Source organism: Coturnix japonica, chromosome 5, assembly GCF_001577835.2.
Source record: "Coturnix japonica isolate 7356 chromosome 5, Coturnix japonica 2.1, whole genome shotgun sequence".
Classification (NCBI taxonomy): Eukaryota; Metazoa; Chordata; class Aves; order Galliformes; family Phasianidae; genus Coturnix; species Coturnix japonica.
Window position 1 is genome coordinate 6,705,061 of NC_029520.1, and position 26,757 is coordinate 6,731,817.

Sequence of the window (26,757 nt, forward strand, 5' to 3'; positions counted from 1 at the left end):
AGTAAGCTGATTAGAAACTATGGCTGAAAAGTCAAGAAGCATGAAGAGAGTTCATCTTGGAGGTATCGTTTGTGGCTGTAACAATGAATGGCTATTTTTTGAAGTGGTGGTGGGGAAATGGAAGGGATTTATAGAGAGAGATTAGTGACCTCAGGCAGTAAATATTTGGAAACTGTGGGTATTTTTAAAAACTTAGTACTGTACTATATATTCTTTTTTCTCAGTATCTGTCGAACTTACTTAACATGCACTAGCTAACATATAATATCTCTTTTGTAATCTTATTTTTTATGCTTTCTTAGGAAAAGTTTTTTTCTTGTCATTCTCAGCAATTTATTTTAAATTTTAGGTGTGGTTAAGGTTTTAACAGATCATAGATTTGTGTTCTTTTAAAGCAGCTACTATTATCTGTCAGCACAATGCTGACAGCACAAGTACTTTCTTCAGGTTTTGAAACAAATATTTTCATATTTTTCTGTGTTTATAGAACAGTACTCATTATTTTGATTACCTATGTAGCTTCTCCAAACCAGTGGTGAAATTACAGTTTCTACTGTGGTAGCTCTTCATGTTTTGAAAATTAATTAGCCTGTGGTCTGACCCTGAAGCCTGTGTTTAACTTAGATTGAACAGCCATCAACATGAAGTGTCTATATCTGTATGTATTTGTTATTTCTGTTCATTTATTTATGATGCGTTTAGTATTACATTATTACTATATTTGTACATAACTGTATCTATATATTCTGATGGAGCTTCACAGTTAAGTACATAATGTTCTGTTCTCTATCACCCTTAAAAGCAATGTGGTGCTCCTACGTAATTTGCTGCTGTAGTACCTCTGCATTTTTAACGTTTTCAGGAGTGAGGCAAAGAAGTTCTTCCTCCAGATCAGGGAACTGTTAAGTGCCTCTGCATCTCCTCGCTCAACCCAATCTTCCCCTCCATAGTCCTGTGTAAACTCCCATACAACATTGCTTAGCAACATTCTGCTCTGCTAATCTGAGCTATTTGTTCACACTGACTGAAATCATAATGTTAAATTATAAGTTATTCTGAGGCACTTACAGTAAAAGTTGCTGAGTAGTCCCTTGCGTTTCTTTTGGGTTTTGGTAATGGCACACTATCTGCAGTGAAACTGAGGCTGGAAAGCACACGTGCACAATCAAAGGAGAGGGAAAAAAAGAAAAAAAAAAAAGGACACTGAATGAAGATAAAATTTTGGCTTTTCCTTGATTATTATTTAGTTTTATTTTGCCCTTAAAGTCATCTTCATTTTATAATCTTTTAAACAGTTGTCATGCCGTATTTTTATGATGTTAAGGTGACCAGAGTGGGAGAGAATTGGGAAGGGGGGAAGAAGGGGGAATGGAAGAAAACTAAGCAGTCCTTGGTAAAGGAAAGGTAGAGTATTCTTCTGAACTGATGAATGAGTTCTTCGAAAGTCTAATCTAGCAAAAGTGTGGAAAACTTGCTCCCAATATCCCCACTGACCTCTCAGAGCACTCTGCAACCTGTTTGATGACAGGAAGATGAGGCCTGTGTGGAGCTGGGATTGCTAGCTGGCTGCTGAGCTAGCATAACGATGGGTTTGAAACCACAACACCTTTGGGAGTGTTACTGTGAAAAAGGCTGGGAGGTGCTTTGAACTTCTTGCGTGTCTCCCTTACACAGGTGACTGCTTCTTATATATTCAGAATGATATCCATTTTTCAAATGTGAGAATTTGACAGATGGTTGATCTTGAATGTGTAATCAGAAAGGCTTTGACAAGGCTTCTGTAAGGATGGTATTTGAAGGCAAGTACTTGTATCACCATTGATGAAAAAAAGTTCATGATAACTCTTGTTGAAACTTGCTGTGTGTGAAAATTAATGCTTAAAACTGAGTAAACAATGCATTTTCAGGGCCGTGTTTTTTGTTACACAGACCCAAACAGATCTCCATCTGTTCTTTCCACCTTAGGGTGCAGGATGACCTTCAACACGGTTGTTTATCTTGTGTGACTGTAAATACATCTCAGGTAAAAATAATTTGTGTGCTGTTGACTAGAGCACAGCTTCTGCCACACAACCAATACAGAGTTCCTTCACAAAATTCTAATGCAATCTTTCTAAATTTAAGGCTCAGTTTGTTCCCTCTTATGACATCACCCAGACCTATGTCTGCATCTGTTCCAAACATCAGGTAATTTAACCCCCTGTTTCAACCAGGACCGTGGACACAAAGCTGCCTTCTGTCATCTGGAGGCAGATTAACTGTTCTACTGCAGATGGGTTATAAATTGGGGGCAGAGGTACTGAAGGCCTGAAGAAAGCACCAGAAAAGCAGGGAAATATCTAGAGATCACTACCACATTTTGCAAATATTCTGCAAGTGAAGGAAGAGTCATGCAAGAACATGTTCTGTCTGCTCTGCCTGTTCTGCAAAAAAAGAGAAGAATTTGTTCTGAAATAAAATCTAGCTAACAGTGTTCATCCTACCTCTATTTCTACTTTTTTTACTAGAAAAAATTGGGGGGATTGTTTTTAAAAAAGCTAAAACAAAAATCTAGCTCATTAAGTTTGCCTCAGTTTTAACATATGTTTAACTTAGTTTCTTCATATGATGCAGATACAAGCAAATGAAACCATATTCCTATTCAGATTTAAACTTCAGCAAGTGAGTTGTGTACATAACTGGTGACCTTGATGTTTTCCTCTGTAGCCTGTTCTAGTGAATCTGCTTTAGCATGAGTTTTGGAATAAGTGACCTTAATCGGTCCCTTCGAACCCCTACAGTTCTGTGATTTTGTGACCCTGTTACACGAATCTTGATTCCCTGTAGTCAGCTCTGAAAGCCCCATTCCAAAAGAGAATAAGAAGTGAATTGTGAAAAGTGAAAGTTTTCAGCAGCTCGTCACTATTTTATTCAGTTTTAACTTTTTTCATAAATTATAGGGAAAACTAATGACCTGGGAAACCACTGTTCTTAATGGTAACTCCCTCTCCAATGGATCCAACTTACGTACTTCAGTTATTAAGCTTTCTCTTGCAAGCAAACTTGCTGATTTGCTACACTGATCAGTCATTTCTACATCCTTTGCGAGTAAGCTCATTCACTGCTAATCTTTCTCTAATAATATTTTTATCAGATATACTTCTTTCCTTGATAATATTAGTTATTCCCATCTAATGAAACATCATATGTTTGTTTCAGATTTGCGAGGAGAAGAGAAAGATGGCGTGTTTCTTTTGATTACTTGGGTGATCTGCATATTCTGATTTCCATTTCTAATATACCTTTAACAGAAACAGACTTCACTTCCATTCAGTGACTACAGATCTTATGAATTCCTTATTAATTCTAGCTTGGAATTATAAATAGTGATATTCAAGAGGGAGTGAAATCTTAGTCCAGATATTAAAGACAGCACACTGGAGGGCCTTATGCTCTGATCCCTTCAGTGCACCATCTTCTGGTCTTGAAAAAGGAAGGTTCCTATGATCAGATAGTCAGAGTTTAATTCCATTTATCTTTCTGGTTCATTATTTTATATTTTTAAACAGATGTTTAGCATCCAAGAGTCTGCTCTGCTTGATTTGGAGGAGGATCCCCGAACTTAACATTTTCTAAGTCTCGACTAACTGCTCAAAGGAAGAAATATCAAATACGTGGTCTGAAGAAGAATTTTGTTTGTTTTTTCTTCTTTTTTTTTTTATCCAGTTATTTTCTAGAACAAGTTCATAATGTGTCTGTTATCAAGAAAATCCCTTGTTACTTGAAAGGAAGCTGCATACTGAACTCTCAATTAAATCAGTAAAAGTGAGGAAGTTATGCTTGCAACACACATAATGGAAAGAACAGGGTAACTTCTGTGAAAAACTATTTCGTCTTCCTAAAAGTGATGTAAATTTCTTTAATACATGTTTTCATACATACTATATATTGCATTCTCACCCAAATAAAAAGTTTACAAGGCTTTAGTTATGCTGTAACTGACAGCAACACTGAGGGTGCCGTTTATAGTTGGTGGCCTTTTGGTGAAACACAGGAGCAGTTAAATTAAAGGACATGTTTTTGATTAATCTGGTCACATAAAATGACATTTTGGCCAGCACATAATATGGTATTATTTTTCCCACAACAGCAGAGGCTTGTGATATAACGAAGTGCTGAGTTTTCTTAAGAAATGGGAAAACACACAGGTTGAGATGAGGTTTTAGGACAATAATGTCCACCCTAAATTAGGTCTTTTTGGTCTGAAAAACATGCTATATATTTTGCATTTGGCATCCTCTAAAACAGAGGTAATTTGGCATCATTTAGCATTTTGTATTGCAAATATTTTGAATGCCATTATGCTTGGGGTTGAAACATAGATGTGTTCTACATAGAGATATTTTCAGTTCCGTATACTTTTTCCTCTTTATTTATTTATTTTTTTCCCTGCAGGGTCAACATTTTTTTATGATACTGTTGGAACAGTTTTAGGAAAGGCTCTTGTTGCAAAATGTCTATTAACCTTACATATTGTCTGTGTACCTGGCAGTAACAATGAATTTTAGAACACTTTTCTCAGCTTTGGATAAATTTTGGTCTAACCCTCAACATAAATAGCTGCAAAAGCAATTTTCCCCAGGAAGTATAAGAGGGTACACAGTGCAAGCCTTTGCCTCCTGCCACTGCTGAATATTGCATTCTATCAGACTCATGCAGAGTGCTGTATCTGACCTTGTTTCAGCAGAGAGCATCTCCAGCTATCTATGGTGGTAATGAAACATATTTCAGAGTTGTTGCTGGGGGAAAAGGAAGAAAGAGAAGCTTTTTTTTCTTATGATGGTGCCAAGCTGTTGGTCAGCATAACAAAATCAGGAACTTTGGCTCTCATTTTTGAACTCTTTTTATTTCTTGGGTTGAAAACCATTTCTTATTGTAAACCATTTTGTAAATTCTGCTAGCATAATGAATTTCCTAACTTGATTGGAGTGGCAGTATGCCCTGCCTTTACCTTTCTTGATCATTTTGTGATATCTTTTTCTCTGATACCACACCCAAAGGAAGCAGTTGCACTTTTATTTCCTCTGCCCAGCCTGTGCTCATGCGGATCACTCCAAACCCTTCCCTCAGTGCTGGTAAGCAGTCTGATGAGAACCCCCTGGCAGAGCAGCCCCACGCAGTTTCCTAGGAAACACGATCTCTGTGATGCCCTGTGAAAAGCAGCATGGAAAGTACAAGAAATGAAAGCAGTTTCTCTGGGATTTTTACCTAGTTTACTACTCTTCTGAACAATATCAAGTATGTAAGCAATCTACTGCAAATAATAGCACCGCTGTGGTCTTTGAGTTGCCTGTCATAACGTACTTACAGTAGTTATTTGCTAATCATTGAAGAAACAGAGCAAGAAATGAGTTTGTATCTGTGTGGTTTATGTCTTTCCTTTCATGCCAGTAATTTTCAGCCTTTCATTATGCTGTCTGTAGGCACTGCTGGAGGCTTATGGTCAGTTCTGAAGCTTACACTGGGAAGTTGCAGGGAAGTCAAACAGGTATTTCTCAATTGAGGAAAACGATTACTATTCCTGAAGTGGGAGAAGGAGGATGTATCATTCCTTCATCTTCATAGTGATCACCCTTGTTTGACCCTATAAATTATATTTAGAATGATAGGATTTGAATCTCACTGTTACTGAGATCTCCACAACAATAAAAAATTCTTATAAAGAAAAAGCTAAGTCTTTATTCTTTGTATTACCACCAATATACAGTGCAAAGTGCTTATGTCTGCTGCAACTCCGTTTGCTTCAGTGATGAATAGACCAAGAAAAAACTGGCCACGTTACTTTCTTCCTTTTTCTGGCTCTCTATACTATGGCTCACATTGCTCCTAGATGGCTTATTAATTGAGGCAAAGAAGGTCTCTTAGGTGGTTTATGGAATTTTTTTTATTTTTATTTTTATTTTGTAACAGAAAGTAAGGAGATGATATGCTCTTACGGAAGATATTTTTTGTAGCTGTAGAGAAGGCCTTGCTTTTGCAGAAAATGGCCTTTAGTCTGTGAACATCAGTGCATCACTTTGAGGACAGCGTTGTTAGCCATGACCCTAACCCAGTGCTTGATGCCCAGGTATGTCCTGTTGCTCTAGCCTAGACATGGCAAAGGCCTGTACTGAGAAAGTCTTGTAGCCAACTGGGGATAATAGAAAAAATCATATTGGAGTCACTCTAGTAAAATGTAGACTTCTCAAGAAGTATAGAAATCTCGAATGATACATCAGTGTTCCTTTTTTTTGTTCTGCCTCCTAGAGTAACTTTTGGTCTTATCCAATTTCTTGCAGTAACTTTTGGCTGTGGTGAGAGATGTTCATCTTGGTAATGATGCAGGAATATGCATATTATTAAATAATGTTTTTCTAGACCTTGTCCTTTGTCTTCTTGCTATTCCTTCTCATCTGACCATAAGCAAGTTTAAAAAGAAATCCTTCAAGGTATCCTTAAGGGACACCAGCAGTAGTGATAGATAGAGTTACTAGCCTTGGGCTGGCCAAAATTGCTGCAAAATACTCTGTTTAAAAGTCAGAAAACTGAAGGAATGTAAGAATGCATGCAAATCCACCGAAACCTCAAAGTAACCACTTAATGCTATAGCACCTATTTACTGCGCAACTCTGGCTTGAATTCAGAACAGGACCCTCTTAAGTGCCCTTCCCGCCCCCCACCCCCCCCATCATACTGTTCATTATGATGACAAATTCTCAATCCTTTTCCCTTATAGATGTCATCTGTAGTTATGCTGCGTGATAAGACAGACTGGAATCTTAGTTGGGGTTTAGGGAAGGAAGCCAATTAAATACCACTTAGCCTTGAGTTCAGGGATTTGTGAAGCTAATAAGCTCCCAAAAAATCCCTATGAACGCAATTGCACACAAAGAGGTGGGGGAAGGTAGAGGACCGCGAGTGACAGGGAGCAGATGCAAGCCTCAGCTTAAGAGTGCTGGCTTGGCAATACTGAGTAGCTGAACAAAGCTATCTGCCTTACAGCATCTTGCCTTTCCTCCCACTCCCACACAAAATTTGTGTTTGCTAATATCACTAAGATATCACACTGTGGAAAACAGTTGCTGCAGAAGAAACATCTGGTTCCACAAGGCTCAAGCAGTGGCATGAAGTGCAACAAAAAATTCTTCATCATACTTTGTTACTTTAAGTATTTTTAGCAAACTTCTGAAAACAGGCCAGTGGTAAACTAATGGAATCCAGGTTTATGTTTTTCTATGTTTCTGTTCATGACTCCTGATAATAGTTTGAGTTTTTGTATGTTGTAAAAAATAACGTTGCTTGATGAGAAACAGATTTTATGCAGATCTTTTTTCTTCATGTCACAGCAAGAATTTGATTTTTGAAGCTAACTTTGTAAATATAGCAACAAAGGTGTGACCCATAACATTCACAGAACCTCATACAACATATTGAGAGATACAGACCTACAGTGAGCTACTTCAAAGACAGATCTCTTTAAGCAGCTGTCAGGTAGCCTTGGGTAATGCTGCTGATCACTTCTCTTACAGCTCTTACCCTGTGAAAGACAACGAGGTGTCCTGCAGCACTTCAGCTGACGCGCTGCCTAGTAGAACTGTTGTTGTACCTAGATAGGCATCAGGTGGGTCCTGCTGCAAACTGGGTCCTTTTTGGCAGCAGGAGTTGGAGTCTGGGATAAAAGAAAGGTGTATTTGGCAGTAAATACTGCTTGGAAGTGAGTGACGAAGGGACTGAATATGCATAAATAAGACTATCTTATAGGATTAATACTGTAATTGGGAGTTTTTCCCTCTGACTATCCTGTAGAAAGGATGCTGGCTGATCTACACAAAATTTGAATATGTTTCTGATTTATTTTGTTGTTGTTTTATATTTGTAGTACAGCCCCTCGTGTATCCTGGAAATTATTGCATCAGTATGAAGAAGTAACTTGCTTACTCTGTCAGCCAGCTGCCAACTGCATGTGTATTTTCAGCCATAATTCCTCTGTATTGAGTGTGTACTCCTATTTATGTCTCCAGCTGGGAATATATTGAAGTCCCACAATCCAGTTAAGAGTCAGCTGTACTGATTAAAGTAAGGAAAGAGGCCTTTTTGTCAATTTTGTTTTCCCAAACTCTGTCCCCCAGTGCTTTCTTCTGTACTGTGCTCCTTGACTGTGTTTAAAGCCTGCCATCCTGCTTTGATGTATTTTTTTCTCCCTGCAGGCCAGCACTTGGTCATCTGACAGCACTACATCTCAGAGTAATGTTTAATATCCATAAAAGTTGTGACATAGATATGGTGTACCTCAAGGGCTTTGACTGGCTTGGAGAACTAAGAAAATTTGTTTGGACTGAACCAGAAAGTCCTCCAGTGAAAAACTCCTGGGCCATACAGATGAGAATTTCATGGTCACAAGCTAAACCAGAACATTTTCAATGTGATTTTTGATGTCTGTTAGTCTAATAATTTGATGGCATTTGAGAACCAACCTGTATTTACCTAAGACTTTTTCCTTCCTCTAAAAATGTAGTTTCTGCATAACTGTCTTCCCTCAGATGATAACGCAAAAGACAAAGGGACCATACTAAGTATAAGTTTCTGAGGAAAAAATGAATACCCTAGATATCCATAAGGCTGTTCTGTACAAATGCTGTGAATTTACTACATCTAGAACTGGTTGTTCAGACCACATAAACATCTGTTAAATTTTCAGAATTTGCATAGATAATTAACATGGAGGAAATATGCCCCTCATGATTAAATAATATTTTTGAAATGTTTAAGCCTTCAAAGCAGATGAAGGCACTTCCCTTCTGATCAGATAAATGAGGAAGATATATATGCCCTTTTTTAATTGTAGGGGAAAAAAGAGACATCTCAGCTGTGCAATAAAGCACCCGGTTACATATGCGCAGAAGAAGCAGTGTTCAGTACAGAGACATCCAATTTTCAGTGTCCTGAGAAGTCGTCACAAGATTTCCAGGCAAATTTTGCTTTCGAGCAAATTTGGAACAGCCTGCCCAGGGAGATGGTGCAAGAAATATGCAGGCACTGAGGGACATGGTCAGCAGGCATAGTGGGGATGGGTTGCTGGCTGGGCTTGGTGATCTTGGGTCTTTTCCAGCCTTAATGACTCAGTGGTTACTGTTGCAAAGGCAGAATTAGAAAATTGACACTTTTTGAATGACAATCATAAAGCTACCAAATATATTCCATGCTCTCTTTTTTTTTTTGTTTAAGTTTTATTCTGTATGAATGCTGCTATTGGTAGTAAATATATGTTTGCCTGTCATTCTGAAGAAGAATATGACAAAAAATTACATACTTCCTGTACAATATTTTTTTCCCTTTCCTGAAGGTATTATTTAGAAATGCATTTTGTGGTAGCCTTTCACTGTAAACCTTTCAGGTTCTGATATTTGCTGCATAAGCAGAAGAAAACAAATACTGTAGTAGCATCTGTGTCTTTGACATATGCTTGATTGGTGCTTTTCAAGATAGCCAGTCAAAAAATAAGAGAGCGTTTTTCTGCGAAAGATATATGTTTAACTCTGTTATCTGCCATTCTATAAGTACTGTTCTAAACTACACTGTTAGACCTGTACTAAACCAGAATTGATATTGGCCAGTCTGATTGTAGAAATATTTGTGAACATAAATTTCATGGTCATAATATATTGATTTAATATTGCAGCCACTGGATATGGGATATGGATATTTCATTTTGGTTTTGTTTGTTTGTTTGTTTGTTTGGTCTTTTTCTTAAGAATAGGATGAGTATCAAGTTTTAATGTATTTGAGATTTTAAATGCCTTTTTTTGGATGTGTTGTTGTATCATATTTTTTTATTGTCCTATTTTCAAAATATGGGTTTTTTTCTATATTTGTTAATCCTTTGTCCCACAGTTGTATTGTTTGCTTTTGCTGTATAATGATAGTACAGCTCTTATAGCATTATTTATTTGATTGATGAAATCAGTTGATGGGCAGCTACTTTTCCCCTTACCCTTTTCTTTATCTGGATAATATAATGATTGAATATACTTTCATTTCTTGTGTTGCATGTGAGTGTTTAAACAAAAAAAAATACTCATTTGCTTTTTTTCTTTTCTTTTTTTTTTTTTTTTGCTACTTTTCAACCTTTCCAAACTGAATTGCTTCTCTTGTTTTATTTTTTGTTTCTTTCTTCTTTTGTTTTGCCTCTTAGTCCAAGAATGTTTTTACCCCTGAGAATGGGGATGGAACATTCAAACTTAGAAATAATATGATACGTAATATTTGCAGATTTATTCACTTGGTGCATATGATATGGTAAAAGAATATTTCAACTCAAATGTCAAAATTTCTTCAAAACTCTTAGAGACCATATTAATTCATTGTAATTTTTGTTTATTGACATATAGCAGAAAATCAACTTTGAAATTGCTAGTGAAAGCAATGCTTGATTATAAACTAAAGGAATACTACTGATTGTTCCCCCCTTTTTTATGCAGAAACACGAACAGATAGAACAAAGAAACTGTTTAGACACTATACCGTTGGATCCTATGACAGCTTTGATGCTTCAAGGTAAGAATTTTTCTTTTTGGTTCCAATCTGTTTACAAAACATTTCTGAGTTTTATTTAATTGTTACTTACAGTTTAGACTTTAGAGAGGAAAAGGAAAGTGGATTGCTAAACTGATCTTCTAAGATATCATTCTACTTCTAAACCTTGCGAAAAAGGTTTAGAAGTGCTACTCTTTTCCTATGGGACGGGTTCACAAAATCCTGAATAACAAAATAATAACAAATATCACCAAGTTTTTATGAGCAGTGAAAGAGATCAGCATTTCACAGAAGCTGTATGTTCTAGCTGTTCCCACAGTCAAAGGGCACTTAAGTCCAATATTTCACAAGATCAGGCTTTCTCTATCTGTTTGAAGATTCATACTTGCTGACTGGAAAGCCAACATAAAGTTTTGTGATTTATTTTTCTGAATGATATCTTAGATCCTAAGCAGAAATTAGGCTGTTGGATATTAGAAATCTTAGAATTTAGATATATTGTTTTCTAGTTTCTGCTGAGTATTCGTGATTTTAAAGCAGGTTATTTCTCCTGCATGTACATACATAGGATGTACAGCCAACTTCTGGTAGGAAGTTAGCTGTTGGTGTCTTGAGAAAATTGTGGTGTCATACTGGAATTTCTTACGTTTTCTCCTGACTGCCTAATTACAGCTTTTCAAGAAAGGCATCTTTTTTGTAGGAGAAGAGCTCTGAAATGTGTAAAGCAGTGATGGCAGAGTTTCATGTGGTTATATTATATATATAAATAATAAATACTGTTCCTGCTGGTCAGTGCATAAAGCTCTGAAAGGCAGAGAACCCACTGCTCGTCTGCTACTTACAGCCTGTAAATATTTGGAAAATACTAATGCTTTAGTCCCATTGAGTTGTAATTTGAAGGAATATTGCAATGCCATATGGAGAGGGAAGGTTTGGTGGGAGAACCACAATCTTGTGGGTGAGATATGATTATCCCATCTTGGAAGGTATGATATTCCTGTTACAGTACACATTGTGCTGTAGGGCATCAGCTCTGGCTACTGTAGAGCAGAGAAATCCCATTTCCACATCTTGCATATTGCCCTGCTGTGATCAGCCAAGTTAACAGAGCTTTGCACAGTGGGACAATGTTGTGATTGACTACATAGTCTAATAAGGATAAAGTTGTCAAGAAGAGTTATTATTCTGTGCTATGAAACATGTAAATGTTCTGCAGAGCAAGAAAACTGGTTAATGTTTTCATTTTCAGAGAGCCAAGATGGCTTTTTGCAAGATTGTCTGATCATTACTCTATAACCATAGCCTTGTCTCTGTATTTCATTGTTAACAGAGGTGTTACAGTAAAGCAAAAAGCTGTGGCTATATCACATTGCCTCATATATACCAAATAGTTCCACTTGGAAACCCGTCTTAACTTTCTAACAAAAAACGTTTTCATTTGAAAAAAAAAGTCTTTTGTTTTCTGCTCTTAAAGTACTTGGTTTGTGTAATGCAACAACAAAGCTCTAACAAATTTACATTGCCTAATTCTGACTACAGCCAGGCAGGAAAGTTGATCAGATAAAATGAAAAGATTTCATACATGCCTAGTCACTGAGTAATCAGATTTGAAGTCTATTTAAAATTGTTCCTGATTTTGACATCAGTATCTTGTAATAGCCTGACAAGTACAAGGGAAAGCAACAGAGTTGTCTTGGCAGCTTCTGAGTAAAGCAAAGTTTTGGAGAAAAATCATTTCCACAGAGAATCTGAATTCCAGGGATTCCATTTTGAAGAGTCATAATGGTAGCCCAGCAGTACAAGTTGAAACTGAAATGGAAAGGCAGGAGAAAGTAGAATTAATGGCAAAACTCAGGAAATAGAACTGAAAGGTAGACCTGTCCAACAGTTTATTTTATTATCTTTATCTTCACTAAAAAGTGTTAATTTTAGATATATTTTTTTAATAATAATATAAGAAAAAAAATTAAAAAATAAAAATTGATGACTGAGTTTCCAAAAAAGAAAAGAAATACATTTTTCCCGAGGCACATATAATAATTTGCTTTGACTAGGTGTCTACAGAGAATATATGCCACATTGCAAGGTAACCTTCCTTCATCCACATCATGGTGTGTTTACACCACATAGAAGAGAAACACTGTTCTGATACTTTCTTTATTCAAACTGCAATAGCAAACATGCAATAGCAGGAAGTTGAGACTGTGACTGTAAATCAGCTTTTTGTACATCTAAATGGTTATTTACCTGTTGCTTATGTATTGTGGCAAAGAAAAAGAATTTGTATTTAAATCTGACAGGAGATTGGTGTGTCTTGTTAGTATGTTGAGTACATTTAACTCCTAGCGTGGACTTCTTCATAGAGAGAGTGTTAAAAGTGGCAAATCTGATGTAAAACTAACAACAATTCATGATATTTCCAAGCTGGTATGCTGCTTTGATTACTTTCTCTGTTATACTCTGAAGAATACAGGGAAACAAAATGATGTGACTACTCACAGATAAGCTTTAACAAACATTTGTTAGAGGTTGATTGTGTAGAAGAGCTTTGAAATCAAAGTATTAGCAAATCTGACTCAATTCCTTTCCAGAGATGTGGGGGAGTGAGGGAAAGTCTCCACTCACTTTCTCCTTCCTGCTCCCAGGAAGACAAAAACTGCTGAGTAGAAATATTCTGTTCAGAAATCTATATTAATAGGCTTATTCACATGCAGGAAAATATATTGTACATGGCATTTTTCATCTTTAGGAAAATGTGTGACTTGAGTAATGAAAGTTCATTAAATCCTATTTCAGCTTTGCATAAGAAATGAGTTATCCATAAATTAATACTCCAGGAAAATGGATAGTGTGCTTACTAATGTTCAGAAAGGCAGTGAGGCTTCCTTGCCAGTACAAATAATCATTAAGTATTATACAAATATAATTTTTGAAACAACTGAGTCTAATGTATCAACTGACTTAAATGCTGATGGGATGTATTCATTCTGTTGTGCAAAAATGATGTTGCCTCTTGAACCTGTCATGTGCTGCCTCTGCTGCCATTTCTTTAAAGCAATTTCTTCACTGCTTATTAAAAACTTTTAATGGCTGATTTCTTTCATTTTTGTTTAATCCCTTTCAGAGAGATGAACACTGAAGGGGAGGATAGGCTTTGTTGCAATTGCAGACATTTGAGAGAGGATATAGCCTCTTATTCTAGGAGGACAAATGGAAATATATACATGTCTCTGGATGTTTTTCTCAGGCTTCAGCTCCAGAGGCTGAGCTGGAAAATGGGATTGCCAAAGTTTCCTTCTGCATCCCAGATGGCAAAGACAGACAGTCCCATGCCCGCAGTGGTTGGAAAGCAGCATCAAACCCAAGGAAATAGAGAAGGCATCAAACCCCAAGCTAGAGGCTCCACTTGGTAGCATGTCTTATAGCTCCAAAAAGCAGATACACCAATGGAGCTGCAGGGAGATAGATAAAATGTCTCTGACACAACCCTAGAGTTTTTTGGCTTTCCCTGCTTTTGTGTTCAGCAGTAGTTCCAACAACCATGAGACACTGCTTTTGAGAGTTGGAGGTAAGGGGAAACCTGGAACAATATTTGTTTGTTTCTGTCTTGACTAGGCTGAGCGGGCAATATTGTACACATGCAAAGAAGAAGCTTCCAAAAAACTATTTGTATGCCTTAAACCAGTTCTGTCATGAAGTCTTACTGAATTCCAGTTTAATGAGAGAAATTAATACCAAGACATAGAATGGACGTTGATTTTTTTTTTTAAATTTACATGAAAATCATCACAGATCTTTACAAATTATAATTTTTAATCTGCTTTTTAACATGCAGTGAGGGAACTGATTCCTTCAAGATAGGTTAGGGAGTTATTCACTCAGGAAAATCAGAGGGAATACAAAATTAAGTCAATTAAAATGTGTAAGATTAATTATCATTGCAATTTCACAATTAAAATATTAGCTACCTTTTAAACGATTTGATAGTTGATAATCTAACTTAGTTTTATTACTCTATAGACATAAATAATATGAGAAATTTCAATAATATGTAAGGATTGCAAACAAGATTTGGTAGAAATACATGATCCAGTTGCCCTTATGGATCTGGGAACTTTACAATACACAAGGAAACTTTTACTACTGCATTAATTGCATCCTCTGCTTGCTACCTTCAGCAGAATAGTGAAATAGCAAAAGTCAATAAGATAAATGAATTGCCAGCTTCAAAGCAATTACAAAGTGTATGATATAAATCTCAGGTTTAATGTTCCTTCCATGACTTCCCCTTTCTTTACAGTCCCAACCACTTTAACTGGTACTAATCACTGCACAGGAGAAGTTTTCTTGGTGTCTTTTCATGACCTCCTTTTACTACAGCACTATTAAGAAGCACATGTGAAAGCATGTAATAATAATTTTTTTCAAAGGCTGATTTTACAGTATTATTATGTTGTATATATGTATATTTGTTGCAGGAATAGATTTTAAACAATATTCTTGGTTTTCTTTTCTCTGATGGAAAGAAACAAACACTATGTTTTAATTTAAAGCTCAGTCTTTGTCAGATAGATAGTAGCAAAAAAAATCTGAAAATGCTTATACTTGTAGTGTATATTCACATGACGTAGTGGGTGTGTTTACATTTGAATGCATGTTGAGATTTTAATGACGTAAGATCTCTGCTCATTATACTCTTGGTTCTTGTAGACTGAGAAACAGAGAGACCAAATTATGGAAAACAAAGTGTGAAAACTTTTTTTTCCCCTGTGTGTATTGTTATTTAATTTCTAAAGATATCTGGGGAGCTTGCCTGGTGCCTATTCTGAATGAATATATGTTTGCTTTGAGTGTAATAATCTGATAGTGCTGAACTGCTCCATTAATGTGTGAGGTATAAAGATAAGGGCAGCTCGTTTTTAATGCTTTATGCCTCATCGACATGAAGAATATAATTTAATACAATTAGGGAAATTAAGTATATGTTTAAGCAATAATTAAGGCATCACAGCTTTTTGTGGGATAGGAGGAGATATAACATGTGAAGTCTTTCATTTACTGTGATTTAACTTCTAATGAAAATGATCTCACTTGCTAATAAACAACTTTGCACTTTGCCTTTGCTGCTACTGTATGCTGCGGTGACTGAGTTTTTTATGTTGGTGACTACAGATAATATTTAAAGTAATTGCTAAAATAAGTGGGAAAAAAGGGTGCGTATGTGTGTATGTATCTGAACTGAAATATCACTTTATTCAAATCTGTACTATAATTGCATGAAAATGCATGTTAAGATCTACCACAATTACACTTATGTACAATATTCCACAGTAAGTAGTGGAAGTTTCCATAAAGTGGTAAGTCCATTTTTAACTTCTTTGCTAACTTAATAGTAAAGTTTGTTTTAAAAGCACTTTAGAATGATCCTGCTTTTAACAACCAATGATTTTGCTACCAGTGACTTAAATTTTTTTATATGTTTTCTAGGCTAGACGGGCTAAATTTTTAGAGGTAAAGCAAGAAAAGACCAACAGTTCCCAAGAAGAAAGTTAAGAAATATACATAGCTCTTCTGAATTTTAAAATTTAAACCATGTAATCTTAGGTACAGAAGATCTTGTTTGTCAAGGCCATGATTTGGTAATGGGCTATTTCTTATAGAGCCTTTGATGCACTCAAGTTCTCTGTCACTCCTCTGGCCAGCTGCTGGAGGGCAGGAGGGAACATGGGGAGGAATAAAGCTTTCTAAAGAGAACAGAGAAGTAATATATATATGTGTGTGTATGTATATATATATATATATACACAGAGGAAAAAGAGTGAAAATAACAGAAGGTGAGGACACAAGAAAAGACTGTGAGGGTGTGATACTAGGTTAGTTAGAAACAGGAGCATAATTACATGCAAGAATAGAGAAAAAGAAAACAGGGGATTAAATGTTTGTTTTTCTGGGAAAAGGAGAACAGTTAAGTTTCTTAGAAATAGTGTTTTACGTTCTCACGTCCCAGTTTCCACTGTGATGACTTTGCTTCCTCTGTGTGACCTTTAATTCAACGCTCCACTACAACTTTGGCCACCTTTCTCTCACCTAGTCACTGGATGAGCAAAAGCTGACATATGGTGCATGTTGTAAGTGATGCATTTTTAAGTTTTGACAGTCCAAAGGAGCAAATAACCGTGGTCTTTCCTTCACAGGGAGCAATAATTTAAATCACATTTTTCCTCCCTCCAGCCAGAACTTAACAAATATTTGTTTCACTTACATAATTTGATCTACAAGGCAAATTTTAAGGGTGGCTGGCAGACATCATCTTTTTTCCTGTTAAAAAAAGAAATTATCAAACTAGAAAGAGGTCACTGTAAAACTTTCTCATCACACAATACACTAAGACTGATGAGAGAAGGAAGTTTTGTTCGGTTCTAGGATAAAACTGAAGTTCTGGAGTTGCTTTTCTTTGGTGGTTTTGCTCTTGTCCAGTTTATAAAGGCAGACTTGCTAGAGAGCAAGCAATAGCTGGTGTCAGGGTATACACCTGAACACTAGTCCCATGTATGATAGGCTGCTTTGACTTAAACCTGAAGCTTGTGTTGCTGATAAATGCCAAGAACCTGACAAATCGAACAATTCTTTATCCAGGTCTTTTGAAACTTACTCTTCCATTGCCAAGAGGCAGATTAGCTCAGTCCTCAGAAGCTGGGGCATGCGAGTGGGGGTATCAGATGCGGATGACTGGCAGATCTACCAGCTGAATAGCTGTTGATCTTGCTGGGGGTGGCTATGCACACTGGCATAACATTTCATCTTTCATCTTCTCTGGAGAAAGAATCTTTAGCTGAAAGTAAAACCTTTGTTAAAATATATTGACAGATTATTTTTAAGAGAGAAACATTTCACTAAAACTGGTTTTGTGAAAAAACTCCCAGCAGAAGATTAATGAAGGTTCAGAAAATTTACTGTGAAAAACTAGGGCATATGTGGAGCAGTTTGTGTTATGCTTTAAACCAGCAGTTCCAAGGTTAGAAGGTTCAGCACTGTCAGAACCAGTTGCAGCTGTAACAGAGGTGGTTTATATCTGTACTGTGAACACTTCAAATTTAATAAATTTTGAAATTCACTTAAAATTAAACTCAGTGCAACTTTAATTAGTCACCCAATTAAGGGTGAAGTGCTAAACTAAAATTTCTACTGCCTCCAGTACTTACAGGTTAAAAACTGTTTGCTGCCAGAAAGTAAGCTGTAATACAACCAGCAAGCAAGAAAAGGGGGCAATATTGAGAGATTCCAGTTCTACAGTATTGAGTAATTGCTGGTTTAAATAAAGCAGAATTCTTTCTCTTCATCAGCTGGCATATGTTTGATTTTTTTTATTATTGCTACCGAAGCTGTGAACTAAACTAGCCATTCTTTTGATAGAATTTCTGAAAACTATGAAACTGTTAGACAGGAGCACTGCTAAGATGGGCATTTCTCAAACTTTTTTGCATATAAGCAAACAGTTCAGAGTAGACAATATAAACAGTAACTGAGGGCTTTAGTGTAATTAGAGATGAAGCGAGGTGAGAACGTATTTCAGAAAAGAGGTGAGGATGCTGCCTCCTATATTGACGTTAATGAGGTTGTAAAATAATATGGTAATTAGCCAGGGTTTTTAAACAGATTTGTGTGAATTAAACACTAATTGACACCTTCCCTTACATTCCTTACAGGAAAAGCTTAGAACATATAAATTTCTCATTCTTTGCTGTCTTAAATCTTTTGGAGAAGGAAAAAAAATGGGAAAGTGCTTTTGGAAAGCACTCAATGCTGTTGATAATACTTTCTGTGTTTTGAGACAGAACTTCAAACCTGCTTGTAACATACACCTCATACTCAAGCGTTATAAAATTTTACAGGAATTTTAACACTGATAATTAAAGCTAAAATTAAATGTAAAATGGGATTTTATGTGAAATACTCATGTCTGCAAAACTGAAGTGAACTGTCGAGTTACTCAGATTTCTTGTGGCTACAGCTGCAGTCAGTTTGCAGGAAATGCAGGACAGCAGGAGGATAACTCCTAGAGAGCAGGGCATGATGGAAACTCTGAGGGATTCTTTAAAACTAATTTGAAGTTTAAAACTGAAGTCAGGAATGTTGACAGACGCGTATTCTAGAAACACTACTTAAGAGATCCTGAGAAAGGCTGATATAACCCCTTGCATTACCATGAAATGTACCAAAACACGATGACAGTAGTGCACAAGAAAAAGGTACATTTGTTTCAGGGAGTTTATAAGGAGTAAGTAGTCTAGCTTTGTTGGAAGCTGATGGAGTATTGTGTTTGTCCTGCTCTTGCACCGTTCTCTGGTTTTGCCCTTGCAAAAAAGCAGGATGTTGGATCTGACCCAGCATGGCTGTACATATGTCATTCTGGCATTAGATAAAAATGGGAGGAAAGTCCTGTTTGATGCGTGCCAGCTCTGAGATAAGCATAGAGATTGATTATCAGACTTTATGAACTAGTTAAAATGCTTCATCAGCTGGAGAAGTTCGTTATTGTTATATATAGTTATGTTTTTCTACATTCACACCATTATCTAGAATCTGAATAAATTTGGACTGACGTCACTGGTTCTACCTTTTTTTCACTTGACCTATTTGCTAACCTTGAAGTTATTTTTCCTTGTTACCGTGGCTGTCTGCAAGAATACTGGCTACCTCTAGCAAAAGTATTTGAAAAATTATTGTTTAAAATAAAAGCTTTGGAGAGAGGTAGCATAGTTACTAATAGTGAAAATTACTCATTTTGTGTGAATGCTTTATAAGGATTCTTAGAGAGAAAATTCCCCTTTCTGTGTGCCTTGGTTGCAATAAATAGTAGAGGCTAGAACTGCGACTGATTAGGGTGGACAAACACAGTCCTAACAAGGATAAGTATTCTAGCTACGTGCACATATTTGTTTAGTCTGTTTATTTGTTCAAGGCTCATAGTATGAGCAATGAATATTAATATTTTCATGCTGCAGGCTCAGATTGCTCACAGGCTTAATAATTACAACTGAAAATTGCCATTAAGTATCAGGTATAAGTGGAGTGTGCTGCAACCCAAAAGACTAATGTGACTGATGGAGCAGCTGTATGAAGGGTAGGACTCTACATTATAAAACCTTTGTATTGTGTGCTAGAATTACACCTACATAAATGTTTCATGTTTAGTTTTCATTTTGTCATGTGTTGTTATTATTATATTTCTAAATACAAATGACGTTAATTAAAATAAAGGAACAAAGCTTTTCTTTCTTTCTTTTTTTTTTTTTAAATCTTATTTTGCCATCCTCCTCACCGGCATGCTTTTTATTCCCTACCAATACAAATGCAAGAGAATAGTAACTTTTCTTTTAAAAATAATAATAATGATAATAAAAAGCCTATATCCATGCATTGTACTGTATTCAAGTGTAGGACTGTGACCTTACAGTTTGTTTTTTTTTTCTTGTTACCCTATCCTGACATTTCTTCATAAAATAAAATGAGATCTTACTGGATGATTTATATTTCCAGGAAGTGGATTTTGACTTCTTCTTCTTTTTTCTTTTTTTTTTTTGTCTTTTGTTTTTTTGTTTTGTTTTGTTTGTCCATGTCTGTATGCTACTTTACTGGTTACCTCTCAGCAAGTGAAGGTGTAAATAGGGAACTCAGGTATTGCTTCAGATTGTCTAAACTTTCCTAAACCCCAAAGAATATAATATTGTTATATTAAGTTGAATTAAAACTAACTAAAAGAATGTGTACTGATACAAAGATATATAGAAAGTCTCTGCTTCTACACTGAGAAAAAAATACGTAACTTCTCTGTGTCATGTAATTCAATGTTTTGGGGTTTTTTAAAACCTGTATATGTTTATAATGTGTTACAGTATAAACTCATGGAGGCATATAGCATTGCTGTTCTTTTTAAAATACATTGCCTCTTGTTCCTTGTAATTGTGGTTAAACTTTTGGGCAACTCTGTCAATCATAGGGCTGGAAAAAAACAGCACAATCTTTCCAACTTTCTAAGGCATATCAAATCACTTCTTAACTGATTTTTTGTTTGTTTATTTGGTAACTTAGAGAAGCACTGTTCATTTTTTATACAGGTTGTCAAGTATTCAAAATCCAATAAAGACAACTTGATTACTTATTCAAAAGCGTGAAACATCTTTTTAAGTTGAGGAAGTTATATATGTTGTCAGGTTTTACTATCATCTATAATGATGTCGTTATGCAATGGAGACCCATGAAATATAGGAATTTAGTATGTGCCTATAGGTCTCATCTGACATCTTACAGTTTAGCATTAATTGACAGATGAATTTCAATGGGTGATATGTAGCATAATCAGATGGACTCATAGTGAACTCTATAAAGAAAGCATGATACATGAGATGAAAAATAAATAAAGGGATACAGAGATGTGAGACATGAAAGACAAATACAGGTAGTGGAGGTATGTGGTGTACCACTGAAGCACCTTTTTTTCCTTTCCCATTCCTCTATGGGGCCTGAGCATAGCAAACTCAAGGAAATATGGGTATGACATTCAAACATGGAAAAAAGCTGGAATTCATATACAGTGTTGAGCATATTATTCCATTATCTTCACAGATTCTCTTTTCAGATGTTCAGATTTAAAACACAATCTTATTTTTCTCTTTAAATTATACATATGCAGGATTATATGCAGACTTGATCTTATAATTGCTTTTTTGTGAAACAGCAAAGTGACTTAGAGCTCCTGTCACTGTGAATGCCTGATGAAACAGTGATTATTCTCCAATATAATTATTTTGAATGCATTAAATAGCATTTTGAGGGCTTTAATAGCTTTTTTTTTGGATGGACAAGTGCACATCAAAACATTGCGTTCAATTCCTCTGATTCCATTTTATCAGTAAATGTTGTACTGGTGTGATAATTTTGCATCATGATAATGAGAATATTGTTTTGGGAAACAGTTAACTACTGTCTAGGTCCACTTTAGGTATTATAGATCAGTGGAAAAATAAAGTAGGTCTGTGCCCCGATACCCTATGTAAATAAATGTCTGTGAATTCCTACAAATGGTGGGTTTGGGGAACAAGGAGAAAGAAGGGGAAAGTCAAAAGACATCAAAGAACAGGAGAACTCTTTTTACTTAGCTACTTTATTGTCAGAATATCATGACCTCAAATATTGAAAAGCAGAAAGGGTGACCCTGTTTTCAGCTCTTCTATGTCATTCTGTTCAACTCAGTAAGCAAATGTTCTGTATTAAAAGGAAAATCATTTAGACTCTTCTTATATGATCACAATGATATTAGCAGGATTGATCAGTTATACAAGGCAGGACAAAATATGAAGTTGCATTTTTACTGAATACTAGAAGTACTAGAAGTACTTCTTGCAGACTAGAAGTATTTGAGGAAAACAAAATTTAGAAAGCAGATGCGTATTCTGAAAAACAATAAAACTGTTTTTTTCACTAAAATAGGCAAAAATGATTGTTTATTTAAAACGTCATTGTGATAAAAACAAGAAAACATTATATAAAATATATTAGGTTGTACATTCTTCTGTAGCATAATAACCTGCATTTGTTCAAACCTATATTTTACCAAATAAGAATGTTTTTAATACAAATTGTATTGCATTGCAGCAAAAGATGTCATCACATAGGGGAATCTCTGCATGTGATGGCAGGGTATCACAGAGAGTTTTCTATAAGTTTGAAAGTGTGGTTGACTACATTGTGCTGTTTCTGTTTGGGTTGTACGAGGGTTAGGTGGGGAAGGACCATCCGTGTGTTTTCCGATTTGCTCTGCAAAAAAAAAAAAAAAAAAAAAACAAAAAAAAACATGCTTATAGTTGTAGCTAATACCTCTTGAACAAGTAATTTGTGTTCTGTGTGTTACATGAGCTGTGCAAGATTTTCTGTAAGACCATCAGCTGGATGATCAATGTTTGAGAATAATGAGCAATCAGATACAGAGTTTTCATTAATCTTGAAGGTCTTAATTACTAGGCTTAGCCAATTTTCCCAGAGTTGGTAAAATAGGTGACTATAAATAGTAAGGTTGACCCCTTCCAGCAGTAACAGGAAAAGTTTTTCCACTGGAAGTTTCTTACATCTTAGTGTAAGATTTGCTGTTCACCGTATTTAAATTTTACATGGTATTGGGACTGGTAACTTCTCCCCACAAGCAAGTATTCAGAGAAGAAATTCTTTATGTGCTTCTAAAAGGGAATGACCATCAAAACAGAAGAGCTCCTCTTGAATAGAATTCCAGAATACCTTTCTTTGGGTCTGAACCTGGTTACCATACATTGACTGTGTTAGCCTGAAAAAAAATAGTGCATTTGCTTTGAGACACTGTATATAGATTTATGGAATGGTGTCGATATTTTTTATTGCATCTAGCAAAGTTTAAAAGAGGCTTTGACTTTTCAAGGTGGAGAGGGACCTGTTGTTTGATTCTTCTAATCAGTAGATAGCTCTGTATTTAGTAGATCTTTAATAAAAAAAATAAAAATTCAAGAGTACTGAGGAGAGGACATGAAAAAAAGATTTGAAGAAAAAATTATTTCATTGGCCTACTGAAGAAAGTAGACTTGGTGAGGATAACTTCTCACTGATCGATAAAGCAAGACTCTAACAGAAGTTTGTAAGGCTGAGAAGTCTACTCATTAGACTGCAGCTCTGGTTGTCAGAATCTCACATGTGATCTCTTAGATAACTTTTCTACTTTGGAAAGCTTATCCCATTTTGTTAAAACTAAATTATGTCTGTAAGGGCTGCACAACTGGAGAGAATGAGGAAAATAATTCCCTTTTAAATTATTTTTCTCTACCTTTGGGAAAGATTTACAATATACCAAGTAACTATTTCTGTTTGCAGGTAATGACTGTCATTTCCACTAGAGTGTACACTATGGGCTTCTTTTTTTCCGGATGGAAATCTGCAATGGTACATGCAATACAATGTAGCCTAAATACATTCTATGGTCCTTCTGGTTTCCATCTCTTTATTTTAGTGTTTTGACTTTTGTTTCTGGGGTAATTTGTGCTTTAAGATAGGGTGCAGTTTTTCTATTTATGAAATGGAAGCTAGGTTTCATGGGTTTTGTTTCCATCAGGAATCAGCGCTTCAACCCTTATTTTATTTGTAAGTGTCTTTATGAAGGATTTAACACTTCTACCTCAGGCATTGTCTGATTGTGCTGTTTGCAAAGCAGAATCTTAAAATTCTACACAAATGTCTATACAAATGATGGCTTTTAATGTTGAATGAGTGCTGAATTTAAATCACAAGTGTTTGTCTGACCAATCTTTTTATTTCCCTTTCTCTATTTGTAAGGCTATAAAATTATAGAAAACCTGACATCAGTGCACAGTTCTTTGGCCTTAAAATGTTAAAGAAACTACACAGATGGATGAACATGTGTATTTTCTAGTGTTTAGTTTTTGCTTAAAGCCTTAAGTTTAAGGTTTGTCACAGTACCTCATGAAGAAATATTCTACATTTTATAGGATATATTTTGCATTTAACTTCGTTTACAATCTTGGACTTGTACAGACCCAAGTTAATGTAATGTGTCCTCTATGTAAATACTGAGCAATTGGTTTTAAAATTCCTTGTTTTGTTGCCAAAATATAAAACAAGCATTGTTCTGAATTCTTTAACTATGGAATAGGAACTTTTCCATTTTGGTTTGAGATAGGATAGAAATTGATTTTAAGGATTTTAGGTACTGAAATTTAGCGTAGGGTGATATCACTGTGTTTAAAGCATCTGTGAAGAAACACTTTCCTGCTTAACATCAGACCTCTGCAACACAATGTCTCCTTTGTTTGTCACTGATAGCTAAACCCTATATGCATTCTGTTTCTGAATATTTGCAACACCTTCAAGATCAAAGAAATGCTGCCAACAAGACTAGTTGTGAGAAAGATTGACCTACTTTTATATTTGGCTCCACTTTGCCTGCCAGAACCAGGTAGAGATCTCTTCCACAGGTCTTCAGTGCAGATGTCCAGTCTGACACTGAGATCTGGGAGCACTGCCATGGAAAAGCAAACAAAAATCAATATTGCAAGTAGTCAGAGGTTAAACATTTTTCTGGTTCTTCCCTTCCTCAGAGGTGCAAGGGAGCTTGCTGGCAGAAGGATTGTGGAAGTTGTGAATCCAGTTTGTGTGTGTATGTTTGTTTTTCATCCTTTTCTGCTCCTAGTTCTTTGCTCTACAACAACAGAATAAGGGATCAGTTTGCTTTCTATACTTGGTTTAAACAACTTTTAACAGTTCTCAACATAAGATTATTGCAGATTACATTCTTTTACATAAATTGGCTAAACATTTGATTTTTCAAACCTACATTTTTGCTTTACAGGCTGTGATAAGGTTTTCCTCATGTAGTACATCACTGAAACACTGTATTAGTAAACTCTGTCAAACAGTAGAGATCAAATTGTACCTTTTGTTACAAAATATTCTTGTTGTGCTTCTGCTTTTCCATTTGCCCTCTACCTTGTACATAAAACACAAAGCTTTCTAACAGTTTAGTATTCCCACTTGCAGTGTGTAAATTGAGATATAAAACTAGCTAGTTGTAAAAATAAATGTGCTGTAGGGGAAGAGAAAATCATAGATGCTTTTCATATTTTTCATCTGAACAATCTTTGATGTTATGATTAATTGAGCATACCTTAAAAATACCAGTGAGAATTGATTGTGAAGGGAGCTTAGATTTTTCTTGGTGGTGTTTTGTTTTTGTTTTTTGTTTTGTAAGTTTGTTGGTTCTTTTTATAGATGTGTAATATTGATCAGGTGAACCACACCAAGAAGTTTTCAAAGCACTTCTATTGGAACTTCAGCTTTTTAAGGAATTATATTCTGAATTAGTTTTTGTTGACAAAAATTAAAGAATCAGAGCAGTTTAATAAGGTACCTAGATAATAGGCTTCCAAATTCTTTACATTAACTATCTCAAATGAGAGATGGTTTTGGATAGAGGAGAGGAGGATTTTTCTTTTAATGATCCGTGCTGTGCTTAGGTTCTCAAAAGTAGCTTTCCAATTTCTATTAAGCTGTTGCTTGTTTCCAAGAAAGCTTGAAGTAAATGGGTCTTAGTCATCTGGTTAATGTCAAGAAAAATTTTGAAGATAGCTTTACTGTTGGATCTTCAGTGACCAAGTATAGTGTCCCATCTTGAAAACTGATAGTGAATTGAATACAGTATGCCAGTATGACTGTATAAGTTTCTATAAAATGAGAATATTGTTGGAGGGCTTCAATAACGTAATATATACTCTGAGGGTTGCAGATTCCATCTTACCTCAGTATCCATGAATGGGAGTGTTTTTGGCTTTCTTGAGAAATACACATTTTTTATTACATCATGATCATAGAAAGAATATTCCTTGTAAGAAGAGGTAACATCCAAATTACAAGAGCTGCTCTGAAAGTAATACCTCCTATATTGTTATGTTGGCTCACTGTGTCAGAGATGCATGTTGGTGGTATGGCAGTAAAGGTTGAATCTTCCCACCAATATTCCATTACATTTTGTTGCCATATGACAGATGGCAGCATAACTGCAGTTTGACTACATGATGTCCAACATGAAGTGCAGATTAAGCAAAGGTATGTCTTTGAATTCCTCTATGGAGAAAAAATGGCACCCATTGACATTCATCAATTCTTGATTAACATTTATGGAGATCAAACAGTGGATGTGAGTGCAGTGAGACAGTGGATGGTGCTTTTCAGCAGTGTTGACAGTGACGTGAAAGACAAGCCACATTCTGGATGGCTATGCACAGCTGTCACACCATGAAATGAAGAATGTCTTGATCAGCTCATCCATGTGAATCTGTGCCTTACAACAGGGAAATTCTTTATAGTGATGTGCACTTTCTTTTGGGATAGGAAAGGAGTATTCTTTTTGGATTTCCCAGTACCTGGACAAACCATGAACTCTAACCATGACGTCATGGTGCTGGTTAAGCTGACAGCTCAAAATCTCAGAATCAAGCCAGAGAAAAAGCCAACCTTGCTTTTACAACACAATAGCACTAGGCCCCATACCAGTTTAAAGACCATGGGTCACCATGTAGACTGTCCTACGACATCCACAGTGTAGTCCAGAATTGGTGCCTTCAGACTTCCATCTGTTCTGGCCAATGAAATGTGGACTACATGAGAAACGTT

The 26,757-nt window shown here is 35.9% G+C and overlaps 1 protein-coding gene across 7 annotated transcripts in view; it reads left to right on the top strand.

Annotated features, from left to right (window-relative positions):
* SHANK2 (SH3 and multiple ankyrin repeat domains 2) overlaps positions 1-26,757 on the top strand; it is a 325,477-nt gene that overhangs the window by 173,338 nt on the left and 125,382 nt on the right. For all 7 annotated transcript variants that reach the window (XM_032444759.1, XM_032444760.1, XM_032444761.1 and 4 more), the window contains one exon: positions 10,497-10,572. In XM_032444759.1, the coding sequence (XP_032300650.1) occupies positions 10,497-10,572 (76 nt within the window). The remainder of the gene's footprint in view (positions 1-10,496; positions 10,573-26,757) is intronic.